This window comes from Pelodiscus sinensis, chromosome 32, assembly GCF_049634645.1.
Source record: "Pelodiscus sinensis isolate JC-2024 chromosome 32, ASM4963464v1, whole genome shotgun sequence".
Classification (NCBI taxonomy): Eukaryota; Metazoa; Chordata; order Testudines; family Trionychidae; genus Pelodiscus; species Pelodiscus sinensis.
In genome coordinates, this window is record NC_134742.1 from 10,374,903 (window position 1) to 10,387,976 (window position 13,074).

Consider the following 13,074-nt stretch of genomic DNA (forward strand, 5'->3'; position numbering starts at 1 on the left):
TGATTTTACATGAGATCGTCAGTGTTCTTGCGGAAATTCAAGCGGCCAGTGTAGACAGCTGGCAAGTTTTTCTGCAAAATCATCTGATTTTTGCGGAAAAACTTGCCAGTCTAGACACAGCCGTAATGTATTTGCAAACATCTCCATTGCGTATACCCCTGTCATGCAATATCCCCTCAAATGAAGAAAAAGCCTGGTCAAATGCAAATGCAGAACTTGAGCAGAAAAGAGCTCATTTCAGAACAAGTAGGCCTTGCGGGTGAGGATCGGAGGTGAAAGATTCAAATTGCATTCCTTCCTCTCTGCCATCAGAAGAAAAGCCCACATTGCCACTCACCCTCTCAGCCTGTTTTCTGTGAGGAAAAGCCGTGACTATGTATTCAAAGAAAGACCCTTCATTTCAGGCCTGTCTGGACTCGTACAGGGAAGTGTATCAGGTACAAAGCAGAGGACCCCAGTGATAATCTGGTGACTATATAAAGTCTATGGGGAAACTGGAACTTTATAACATCACTCTCATCATTTGGAATTACAAACTGCGACTCACCTGTGTGTCTATTTTACCCACTTTAACCTCTCACTAACTCTCACTTTTCTTAGCTGACGAACATTTAGGGTACGGCTACACTGCCGCTTCACCCCCCCCCCCCCCCCCAAAAAAAAGCTATGCAAAATGTGGAGCGCATTTTACGTAGCTTTTTTCAATCCTTTTGTTGGAGGAAGCTTTTCTGATATTTGGCCTGTCTGGACTGGGCCAAATGTTGGAAAAAAACCCTCTTTTGGAAGCCCCCTTATTCCTTGTGGAATGAGGAATATAGGGGCTTCCGAAAGAGCGCATTTGCTCTTCTGGGAAAAAAAGCAGAAGAGCAAACGTGTCCCTGGATGCGTAAGAGTTTTTCTGGGCTATCTACGGGATACCTTAGTTTGTTTACTTCAGGTTTGGCTGCCTGTATTGTCTTGGGTTTGGGCTCTATGGTATCAGCTGATGTATAGTAAGCGACTGGTCGCTTGGGACTGGGAGCGATGTGATGTGATGATTTGGTTTCAGTGATTTTTCATCAGAAAGTCCAATTTGGCTGGGTGGCGAGACAGACTGAAGACTCTAAGGGGGCTGTCTGCAAGTCGGGAGTCAAACTGGGATAGTGACCCAGCCAATCACATTTGTCACTGGCATGGTGGAATGTAATTCCCGAACACAGCCCCAACTTGGCCAGTCTTCCCGGAGGATGACACTCAAAATTGTGAATCACTCCAGCCAGCATGACAAACTCACTTGGGTCATTTTGTCTCCTCCCCCCCACCCATTAGCAGAATGATCTTAGTCCGGGGTGGGCGATAATTTTTGATGAGGGGCCACTCTAAGAATTTGGAAAGTGGTCGAGGACCTCACTCTTCCATGATATTAATGGAGGAGGTGTTGGGTCTGGGATGGAGGTTGAGTGCAGAAGGGAGCTTGGCGTAAGGGATTGGGATGCAGAAGGGAGATTGGAGTCTGGGAGGGAGTTTGGGTGAAGGAGTTGTGACCTAGGCCAGGAGACTTACCAGCCATCAGCCAACCAGCCTGCCTGCAGAGCTTAAAATGTTTCTGCCTGCTCAGCCATGTACTTGAGTAGGAAGTAACTGAGTAGAAGCGTTGTGCTTCGTGACTTCCTGTTATTCAAACAGGCAGCTCCCATTGGCTAGTTTCTGTCCAGAAATCGGCCAATCGGATTGAGCTGGTGGTGGGAGCAACACCTGAATCTTCCCCTCTCCCCTCCAGACTCATAAAGAGAAAGTACCCCACAGCCACATTTCTGAGCAGCATGTAGGCCTGCAGGGCAAGCAGGGGAACCTGCCTGGGGCTTCCCACTGCCTCCATGGGCCGGATCTGGTGGCTTGGCAGGCTGGATTCGGCGTGCGGGACAGATTTGCCCAGGCTTGTCTTATTCCCTGATTTCCCCATTTTGGGGCACATTCTCTCATTTCTAGATTTTCACGTTACTCCAGGTCCTGTTGAAAAGCATTTAGGGCACATCTATACTTACAAGAAGATCAGTGCTCCAGAGATCAATCTTCTAGCATTTGATTTAGCAGGTCTAGTATAGATCCACTAAATCGATTGCTGAGGGCAGCCCCTGCTGGTGTCGGGTACTCCTCCTCCTGCGAGGAGTAAGGGAAGCCAATGAGGCCATGTGCTCCTGCCAGCCTTCTGCTGGGTGGATGCCACCGTGGCTCAGCTTAAGGTGAGACAAATCCAGCTACGCATTTTGCATAGCTGGATGGTGTACCTTAAGCCAATCTGCCTGGTTTAATATAGATCTGGCCCCTAGTGTGTATACATTTTCTCCCTTTTTGGCTAGAATTGAACAGCTGGTAAAAAAAAAAAAAGTATGAACAGGGACAGCGAAATGTGGTTGTGATATTCTAGATTTTGAGGGTGTGTCTAGACTACAGAGTTTTGTCGACAAAAGTGGACTTTTTTGTTTTCTGCAAAAAAGCCCCGATTGCGAAAATGGCGATTGGGGCTTTTTCGCGGAAAAGCGTGTCTAGATTGGCCACGGACGCTTTTCCGCAAAAAAGTGCTTTTGCAGAAAAGCGTCCGTGCCGATCTAGACGCTCTTTTCCGCAAATGCTTTTAACGGAAAACTTTTCAGTTAAAAGCATTTGTGGAAAATCATGCCAGTTTAGACGTAGCCAGGATGGGAAACCTTTTTTGGGTCAGGGGCTACTAACCCACAGAAAAATCATGCGGGTGTGGGGGGGGGAAGCACATAAAAGTGAGAAGGGGGAAGGGGCTCGGGGGCTTCCCTTCCCTTCCTGCAAGTGGCTCCCTCCTCCCCCGCCTTTCCTTCTGGGTCCTGCACACCTCCTTATCCACAGGAGGAGGAGTTACTGGCAGCACCTGGCCGGGCCTGGCTGGTGCAGGAAGCAGCAGCCCAGCGTAACTCCCTGCTGCAGCTGCTCCAGGCCGGGAACAGGCTCCTATTGTTTCCGCACCGCCCCTTGGTGCAGGGAAGGGGCTCTGGAATATGATGCCATGTAGCTTCCTTTGGCCTTCTCTCCTGCGCTCGCCTCCTCTCCTATGTACAGGACAAGAGCCGGAAGCATCTGGCCAGTGCTGCAGGAGAGGTGTCTATGCATGGACCCCCCCTCCTCTCCCGGGGGCCAGACTGAATTTTTTGTGGGGCCGGAGGTTCCCCACCTTTGCCCTAATTATCTCTTCCACAAGCAAAGCGGCCTCCTAGCTTGGGCCCGATCCTTCCTCCGTTCAATCTTAGAGGTTTCCAGCAGGCATCTGAGTTGGTAAGAGGAAAGGGAAGGAGGGTGTCTCTTGGCATCTGCCCTATTGTGTGCTTTTCCCCTTTCATATCCCTTTTGCCCAAGGGGCAAATTCTTATTGCCTAGGGAGGTTTTGGAATCTCCATCCCTGGAGATATTTAAGAGCAGGTTGGACAGATTATTGGGGTAATCTAGACCAGTGTTTCTCAACCTTTTTTATATAAAGTACCCCCTTTTCAAAAAAAAATATAAGTACCCCCCAGTACTTACAGTTTTTAGACACGTGAAATTTTTTTCTACCATTGCAACACATTTGTTTAAACAACTGAATCATAGCTGGACATTTTTGGGTGTAAAAAGTACAAAAATAATAAAGCGCTGGAAAACTTACAACAGAAATTCAGTTTTCTCCAAATTTCAGTGGTGTTGACATATACCCCCCGACTTTTCTCGAATAGCGCTAAGGGTCCTTGTACCACGGGTTGAGAAACACTGATCTAGACGGTTCTGGGTCCTGCCATGAAGGCAAAGGACTGGACTCAACCTTTCAAGGTCCCTTCCAGTTCTTGTGTTCTATGATTCTTTGTGCTCAGGACTGAAAATGGGTTTCGGCATGGGGTGGCCACATGTCTGTCTGGGACCAACCACAGTCGTGCAGGCCAAACAAGACTACGGATAGGCCATTGATTTGAATACTGAGTCATTACGATTCGGCGCATCAGTAATGATCCCCATTTGCACCTTCGGAATTATAAACACACTTCATATTTCTAACGTCACATACGAGAGTGATACATGCACAGCAATAGGATACACACATTCAGCGGGTGACAATCTTTAAAATGACAGGTCACATGATCGGTTTTGCATAAAGCGTCACGGAGTTATGCATATTCATAACCCCCATTTTCATAAAGCACAGGGAGAGCATGGCCCTTACGTTCTTACTTGTGAGGTCTCTCTCCTGTGTGGGTTACTTCATGTCTTAGAAGGTGGGACTTCCGAATGAAACATTTCCCACAATGTAAGCACTTATGGGGTCTCTCTCCTGTGTGACTTGCCCTATGAATAACAAGGTTAGACCTCCGTGTGAAACTTTTCCCACAGTCCAAACACTTATGGGGGCTCTCTCCTGTATGGAATGCCTGGTGCTGAACAAGGTCTGACCTCCACAGGAAAGTCTTTCCACAGTCCAAGCACTTATGGGGTCTCTTTCCTGTGTGGACGGCCTGATGTTTAAGAAGACTTGATCTCCTTTTGAAGGATTTCCCACAGTCCATGCACTTATGAGATCTCTCTCCTGTGTGGAATGTCTGATGTTCAACAAGGTCGATCCTCCGTATGAAACTTTTCCCACAGTCCAAGCACTTATGGGGTCTCTCTCCTGTGTGGATGGCCTGATGTTTAGCAAGCTCAGACCTCCTTATGAAACTTCTTCCACAGACCAAGCACTTATGGGGTCTCACTCCTGTGTGGATGGCCTGATGGGCTACAAGGTGTGACTTCCGAATAAAACATTTTCCACAGTTTAAACACTGATGGGGTCTCTCTCCAGTGTGGATTTTCTGATGTTTAACAAGCTCTGACCTCCATATGAAACTCTTTCCGCAGTCTATGCACTTGTGGGGTCTCTCTCCTGGGAGGACTGCCGGATGTTTCAGAAGGGGTGCTCTGTTTCTGACATTTTTCTGACAGTCCAAGCACTTACACGATCTCTCTCCGGTGTGGCTCATCTGATGTGGATCTAGCACAAGCTTCCAATTCAAACAGTTCCCGCACTCAAGGCACTGAATTGGTTTCTCTTCCGTGTGGCTTCTCCCATGGTTATTGAACCCTGAGTGGTCATTCGTGCTTTCCCCTAGGTCCAAGCAACGAAGGACTCTGTCTCCAGTGTGGATTGTCTGGGGTGTCACAAGGTACGATCTCAGAATGATGCCTTTCCCATCCTGAAGGCAGTGGTAGAGTTTCTCTTCCTTGGAGTTTGTCTGCTGGGCTGCGGGATCCTTGTGTCCTTCCCCGCATTTAACAGGTTCATCCATTTGTTCACATGGGAGGTTTCCCAGCAGCGTCTCCGACCTGTGCCAGTTTCCCCAGGCCTCTCCCTGTTCCAAGCACTGGGAAACATTCCCTTCAGCTCTTCCCACAAAAGTCGCCTGTGCTTCCATCTCCCCAGGAACTTCCTGCTGTTGATTCCCCTCTTCATTCTCACTCCTCTCATCACCTGCTGGGAGAGAGAGAATCCAGGCAGGAGTCACTCACTGTGCTAGGAAGAAAGGGAAAACCCAACACACTAAGTTCCATGTTAACACTAGGAAAACTATTTCGAAATTCCTAAATTCTACTTAACTCCCTTTGAAATAGCGTGTCCACAGTATGGGGAAGCATTGAAATTAGCCCGAGGCAGGCTCCATTAATCTGGATGCGCTACCTTGAACTTAGAGGCCCAGGAAGCACTGGGGAGTAATGAGTTCGAATTACTCTGGGGAGTCGTTTTTTCAAAATAGTGGCACCGGAGCGTCCACACTTCTGCTATTTCAAAATAGCTATTTTAGAATTAGCGTTACTCCTGAGGAAAATCAGGCGTACAGATTTCGAATAAAGCAGCCTGTTATTTCAAAATAACAGGCAGGGTAGTGTGGATGCTCCTGCTTACCGTTATTTAAAAATAACGGGCAGGGTAGTGTGGCTGTTCCTGCTTATAAATTCAACCTAAAGGGGGTTATGTCGAAATAAAGTCCTAGGCTTTGTCTACACTGCAGAGTTTTTGCGCAAAGCCTTGAGAAGCATCCACGCTACAAGCGTGCTTTTGCGCAAGAAAAAGTACAGTAGATCGTCAGAAGACAAGGCATTTGGAGCAAGAGTCATTCCTCTTTCTATGAGGAATAAGCCTTTTTGCGCACGAGCTCTTGTGCAAAAAGATGTGTGTGGACAGACAACAGGGGTTTCTTGTGCAAGAAACCCCTATCAGAAAAAACACAGGTGCTCTGAGGGCCATTCTGTGAATGGCCCTCAGAGCTTTCTTGCTCAAAAGCCCATGGCAGTGTGGATGCGCTCTTACGCAAGAACTTTTTGCGGAAGAGAAGCCTGCAGTGTTGACGTAGAATCATAGAATACTAGGACTGGAAGGGACCTCGAGAGGTCATCGAGTCCAGCCCCCCGCCCTCAAGGCAGGACCAAGCTCCGTCTACACCATCCCTGACAGATGTCTATCTAACCTGTTCTTAAATATCTCCAGAGAGGGAGATTCCACCACCTCCCTTGGCAATTTATTCCAATATTTGACCACCCTGACAGTTAGGAATTTTTTCCTAATGTCCAATCTAAACCTCCCCTGCTGCACTTTAAGCCCATTACTCCTTGTCCTGTCCTCAGTAACCAAGAGGAACAAATTTTGAAGCGGGGGGGATTTAAATCACAAATGAAAATGTACAGTGCACAAGAAAATGTACAGTGAATCGACAGAACAGAAGGGGTTTTGTGGTGTAGGTCTTCCTCTTTCTATGAAGAATCATTTCTTTTTGCGCAAGAGCTCTTGCGCAAAAAGGTACGTGCAGATGGGCAGCAGGGTTTGTTTTTTTTTGGCACAAAACCAGCCAATTGGAAGAAGCACAGGTGCCCTGGTGGCCATTCTATGAATGGCAATCAGGGCTTTTTTGCAAGAGAACGTCCGTGCAGTCTGGACGCTCTCTTGTGCAAAAGCGCCTCGCTTTTCCGATGCGCTTTTGCAGTGTGGACGCGCTCTTGCGCAAGACGCCTGCAGTGTAGACATAGCCTGGGGTAGGGAGTGCGTGGGGCAGTGGGGAGACAGTGTGTTTTGAGGGATGCCTGTAAGTTCAGACAGCAGCACGAAACAACCCCTCCTGAGGCAGGAGAATGGGGAAACCCTGACACCTCAGCCCCTCTTGCTGCCCTCCCCAGGTCATTGCACAACAATCTATCGCTGTGTCTCTCCCTGTCTCACACTCACACACGCTGGCTGTGTCTAGACTGCATCCCTTTTCCGTAAAAGGGATGCAAATTAGACACATCGCAATTGCAAATGAAGCGGGGATTTAAATCCCCCCCCGCTTCATTTGCATAAACATGGCTGCCGCTTTTTTCTGGCTCGGAGCTTTGCCGGAAAAAAGCGCCAGTCTAGACGGGAAGATCTTTCGGAAAAGGCTTTATTTTCCGAAAGATCCCCGTCTAGACTGGCGCTTTTTTCCGGCAAAGCTCCGAGCCGGAAAAAAGCGGCAGCCATGTTTATGCGAATAAAACGGGGAGGATTTAAATTGCGATGTGTCTAATTTGCATCCCTTTAACGGAAAAGGGATGCAGTCTAGACACAGCCACTCTGAAAGGGGATAGGCACGTGTCTGCAGGGCAGACAGCCCAGTGAGTTCCAAACAAAGCGCAGAGGGGACTTGAGGGATTATGGGCCATTTCCGAAGGCCAGTTTTAAGACAGTAAACAATCCAAGTGTTTACACTCACCCACCAGCACTGTATCCAGAGTGCAGAAAGCTCTACCCTTCTAATTGTGGTGGCTTTTTTAGCATATAGAACTGTGGAGCTAGTGTACACTAAGCCTAGGTCTACATTAGACCAGGCAGGTTGGCTTAAGGGACGCATTTTCCATAGACGCATTCAGCTTACCTTAAGCTGAGCCATCTACACTACAGGAAGCCAATAGAAGCACATGCTTGTGTCAGCTGCCCTTACTCCTTGCAGAAGGAGAAGTACGGGATGCCAGCGGGGCTGCGCTCAGCATTCGATTTGGGGGGGTCTACACTAGACCACTGAATCGAACGCTAGCAGATCGACTTCCAGAGGGTCGATCTTTTCCGTACAGTAGACATGCCCTAAGTGCCTTGACAGTGTGGAGATATAAGGGCTGAGAGTTCTGGGAGCTGATTTACTGAGCTGTAACTATCCAATATAGACTTGGACTCAGTCACTGGATTGTACCTCCACCTCTTACCCAAACATGCACAGAGAAGGAAAGCCCTTTCCTGGGTGAGAGGAGGAAGAACTGAATGGCAATTAGTGACACCACTTTTTAGAAATGTTCAACTTTTTTTTCATTCCCCAGCTGGTTTCTGTGTCAGTCCTCACCTGTGCGGGTGCCTCTCCGGATCTCTCTTTCCTCTCTGGCCTGGAGGTTGGGCACCCAGGGCTCTTCCTCTCGTTCCAGCCGGGCGATCAGCTCAGGTTTGGGAACGGGAAACCCTGCGCAAGGGGTGAAATCAGAGCAGTTCAGGGCGCATGGAGGGTGGGGAGAGCGTCTGTCCCAAGGGACATTCCGTGAGTGGAACCTGTCCCCGGGCTCTGCTGGGGAATGTGCAATCCAAGAGGACGGGAACATGGTCACTGAGCTGTTTTGGGAACAGCAGACATGACAATTGTTGCACTCTTATTAGGAGTTCCCAGGATCTGAGCACTCTGGGAGCTTTGCTGATTCTCACCACTCTGCAGTTCAACCCCTGCCTATTTCTAAACCTACAGAGCTCAGAGCCCTCCCATGGTTGGAGCTAGTGTCACCCAGGGACGTGAACAAGGATTTTGCATGTCAAGAGAAAAACAACACTGATGGGCCAATGCATGACTTCTGCCCCTTAGAAAATTAGAGGCGCAGGTGTAGTTTTGCATGTCCATTAGGTTTTGACACCCAGGTCCTATTGGAGAGGGAATGGAAACGCAAATCTCTCTCAGACCATAGCTCTGCATCATGGAATCCATTCCCCTGACATCTAAGGGTACGTCACCGCAGCAGGGCAAAAGTCAAACTAAGCTACGCAACTTCAGCTCCCCCAATTGCGTAGCTGAAGTCGAAATGGCTTAATTCGACTTTTGGCGCTGTCTACACCAGAGTTTCTCAACCAATGATACGAGTACCCTTACGTGTATTCGAGTGAAGTCTGGGGGATACGTCAACATAACTGAAATTTGGAGAAAACTGAATTTTTGTTGTAAGTTTTACAGTGCTTTTATTATTTTTGTACTTTCTACACCCAAAAATGTCATTGCCCGCCCGGCTAGAATTAAGTTGTTTAAACAAATGTGTTGCAATGGTAGGAAAAAATGTTGTGTGTCTGAAAACTGTAGGTACTGGGGATACTTAAAATTTTGGGGGTACTTTATAAAAAAAGGTTGAGAAAGGCTGGTTTACACGGCAGGAAGTCGAAGGAAGAGCACTCTTCCTCCAACTTTCCTTACTCCTCATGAAATGAGGGTTACAGGAGTCAGAAGTCCTCCAGTTAGATCTTATTTCAAAATAATGGCTTGCTGTGTAGACGTGCACTTTGTTATTTTGAAATAACATCACTTATTCTGAAATAACACTGCAGTGAAGACGTACCCTAACAAAACAGGGGAAAATCTGACCAGAGTCAGAAATGCAGGCCCTACACTTTCTAATAACCAGGGCTCAAGACTCCCTTACCCAGCGAGGTCACCGCCTCGTAGTTCTCCAGCATGACATCCCGGTAGAGGGCTTTCTGACGAGCATCCAGCAACACCCCCTGCCCCTGGGTGAAATACACAGCCACCTCCTCGAAAGTCACCCGCATCTGCAACAATAAGAATCCCCCGCTCAGCCCTAGCCACAATCGCACTAGTGATGGGAAAGAAAGCAAGCTCCGGAAATCTCAGCATTGCAATATCCCACCTACCCCCCATAGCAACAACTAGGATTTGGGGTGGGGAGGTAGGGGATCACTCTATGATTTCCTGTTCTGTTCACTCCCTGTGGGGCACCTGGAATTGGCTGCTGTCGGCAGACAGGACCCTAGGCTAGATGGATTTTTGGTCAGACCCAGCATGGCTGTTCCTATAGGCACCTGCTGAATGGGATCAGTTATGGTTTGCTAGCCCTATCTCTTGTCATCAAATTTAAATGAAATATTGTGATTTCTTAGTTTGGTTCCCCTTGTATGGTTACTACCTTGAAATAAATAAGGTTTCTGGATAAGCTGGTTCCTTTGCTTTCAGCTTAGAAGAGAGGAGACTTAGGAGGGCTATGATAGAGGTCTATAAAATCATGATGGATGTGGAGAAAGTGAATAAGGAAAAATTATTTACATATTCCCAGAATATAAGAAGTAGGGGTTGCCAAATGAAATTAATAGGCAGCAGGTTTGAAACAAAAGGAAGTTTTTCTTCACTCAGAACCCAATCAACCTATGGAACTCCTTGCTGGAGGATGCTGTGAAGGCCAAGTCTTTAACAGGGTTCACAAAAGAGCTAGATTGTTTCATGGAGGTTAGGTCCATCAGTGGCTATTAGCCAGGATGGGTAGGAATGGTGTCCCTAGCCTCTGTTTCTCTGGAAGTGGGTGACAGGAGAGGGATCACGTGATGTTTCTCTGTTGCATTCTCTCCCTCTGGGGAATCTGGCATTGGTCACTGTTGGCAGACAGGATACTGGGCTGGATGGACCTTTGGTCTGACCCGGTATGGCCGCTATGTTCCTCTCTCTGCCCTCCCCCTTCTGCGTCTTTTTGGCTTCCCCGTTTGCCCTGCAGAAACGCTCCTTGTCCCTAAACGGAAGATCCCGGCAGTGCCCCAAAACCCTGTGGGGTTTGCTCTTGGAGCGGGTTACTAGCAGAAGAACTGAAGCGGGAAAGTGGGGAGAGGGACATGCTGAATTTGGAGGATGGCAACTTGAAACTGTGGTTTACGCCAGCCGGCAGAGTCCAGGGAGCGATCAGCTTGCGGATGAACTCGGTCATCTCAGCCGGGCTCTGTTACTGTGTGCGGGTCCATCTGAGCCTAGGGCAGGAAGAGCCCTGCAGGAGAGCGCCATTGGAGGGCACTGGCAGAAGGAAGCAGCAGAGGCCTGCATGGGACCCCAATTGGGTGACAACTGGGCGGTGGTGGGGGGGTTGTAAAATTCGACCCAAGAGCAACCCTAATAAGTGAGCACACCCCAAAGACACAGGCAAATCTGGTAACACTCCTGCACCGCCAATCGGCCTGCTCAGAAACTCAGCAGGTTTATCCCACCCTGCCTCCTCCCTCCCCCCGCCCAGCAGCTCCCTGAACCCCCTACCTGAGCGGGCTCCATCCCGGCCATTGCCCGGCCCCTGGCAGACGGGCGCTCTGGAGCGAACTCTCGACGTGTCTCCTCGGCCTGTCGGGCGAGAGGGGCGATGGGGGAGGCGTCAGAAGTGGCTGGGACCTGCTGCTTTGGGCCCACCCCACCCCCACAGCTTCACAGGCTATTGGGGTAAAAGACTTGCCCGCTGGTCCCTTCCCCCTCTCCTGCCCCATGGGGTGGAGGAGCTGCCCCTATGCCACCCCCTCTCCTCCCAGACCCTCCCACTGTCTCCCTCTTCCCCAGCCAGACTCCCCCAGCCTCCCCTGCCGCCAGACCTCCCTTCCCTTCCCCCCAGCCTCCCTCTATTGCAGCCCAGTTCCCATCCGCCCCTATTGTCTCTCCTGATCCCCTGCATCGCCCCGGCCCCATCTCACCCTGCCCCCCCGCCCAGGCTGGGGGTGGGCGGCAGCTGCCCCGGGCCCGGGCGGGGACTCGCAGCCAGCTCCGCCGGGAGCAGCCCGGGGCCAACCCCTCCCCCTGCAGCCCGGGGGCACCGGGGCGCCGCTCCCGGGGGGTCTCTCTTACCTGCCCCCCAAGCGCTGCCCGCCCTGGGGCAGGGGCTGGGCCGGGCCGGGCTGGGGGCGCTGCCCGGGGAGAGGCTCCTGGGGAGGGAGCAGCGGGACTGGCCCGGCCGGAGATTCCCCCTCCCGGCTGCAGCCCGGGCTCCGGGGCCCCGCAGCAGCCCCCGCCGGGGCTCGGGGATCCGGCCCGGAGCCTGGCCCCAGAGTCCCCGCGAGCAGCGGCGGCGAGTCGCTTCCTGCGGCCGGGCCGGAGCCAGCGATCGCTCCCCCCGCGCCTGCTGCTGCTGCTGCTGCTGGGTCCTAGCGAGGCACCCGCCATCCGCGCTGCGCTGCGCCCCTGGGCCTGGCTCTGCCCCGCTCACAGACCCCTCGGGAGAAACCAATAAAGGCGCCCAAAGGCCCAGGATCTGGCTAATGCAGGGACCTTTCCTGGCTTGGGAACTGCCCCTGGGGAAGGGAACAGCCGAGGAGTGAAGTCCCCCCCCTACTCGATTTCCCCAATGCCTGCCTGACCTTGGGGGTCTCCCCTTCCACTCTGGTCCCCCTGATCCGGGTGAAAAAATTCCTAACTGTCAGGGTGGTCAAATATTGGAATAAATTGCCAAGGGAGGTGGTGGAATCTCCCTCTCTGGAGATATTTAAGAACAGGTTAGATAGACATCTGTCAGGGATGGTGTAGACGGAGCTTGGTCCTGCCTTGAGGGCGGGGGGCTGGACTCGATGACCTCTTGAGGTCCCTTCCAGTCCTATTATTCTATTATTCTATGATGCTGGGCCCAGGATTCCCCAGGGACTCAACCCCCTCCCCCGCTGAAACTGTTGGGAGCACTCAGGGCAGGGGTGAGCGTGTCCGACTCCAGGTACCCTCTGTGCCCTGGCTGCTTCCCGGCCCACTGCACAGAGTTGAGAGCACAGGGACCATGTATTAAACAGCCAGGAGCATTGACAAAAGGGAAAGTGGGGCAGGCGAAAGGAAACACCTGGTCTCGCTTGGCAGACACGTGGGACCCACAAACAGCATCTCTGCAACGGAAGGGAAAGTCACAGGCTGTTCTTTACAGTTGCCGCCAGGCCAGGCTGTGCTGCAGAGGTGCCACGGGCTGGATAGTGGCTCTGGGGGTGGCTGCATGTGACAGGACCCTTCTTCCTGGCATCAACCCCCACTGATCCCCTCCAAGTCCGAGGCTGGGGGCATCTCCCTGCATTGGGCCTTCTGCTCA

The 13,074-nt window shown here is 50.9% G+C and overlaps 1 protein-coding gene across 1 annotated transcript; it reads right to left on the bottom strand.

The window, feature by feature from the left end:
• Positions 1-2,419: 2,419 nt before the first annotated feature.
• LOC142818202 (uncharacterized) lies at positions 2,420-12,343 on the bottom strand. The gene is made up of 5 exons (XM_075913965.1): positions 11,859-12,343; positions 11,286-11,366; positions 9,679-9,805; positions 8,352-8,465; positions 2,420-5,479 (listed from the first exon to the last, which is right to left on the bottom strand). Exons 1-5 carry the CDS (start codon positions 12,171-12,173, stop codon positions 4,203-4,205), a joined length of 1,914 nt encoding a protein of 637 aa, XP_075770080.1. The 5' UTR covers positions 12,174-12,343; the 3' UTR covers positions 2,420-4,202.
• Between the last annotated feature and the right edge of the window lie 731 nt (positions 12,344-13,074).

What these genes read in the sequence shown, in the direction of transcription:
- LOC142818202 (XM_075913965.1), bottom strand. Translation starts at nt 12,173, where the DNA reads ATGGCGGGTGCCTCGCTAGGACCCAGCAGCAGCAGCAGCAGCAGGCGC. An exon ending in GGGCAGCGCTTGGGGGGCAG is followed by an intron (nt 11,367 to 11,858) that starts GTAAGAGAGACC and finishes CTCGCCCGACAG; the next exon opens with GCCGAGGAGACACGTCGAGA. An exon ending in CGAGGCGGTGACCTCGCTGG is followed by an intron (nt 8,466 to 9,678) that starts GTAAGGGAGTCT and finishes CCCCTTGCGCAG; the next exon opens with GGTTTCCCGTTCCCAAACCT.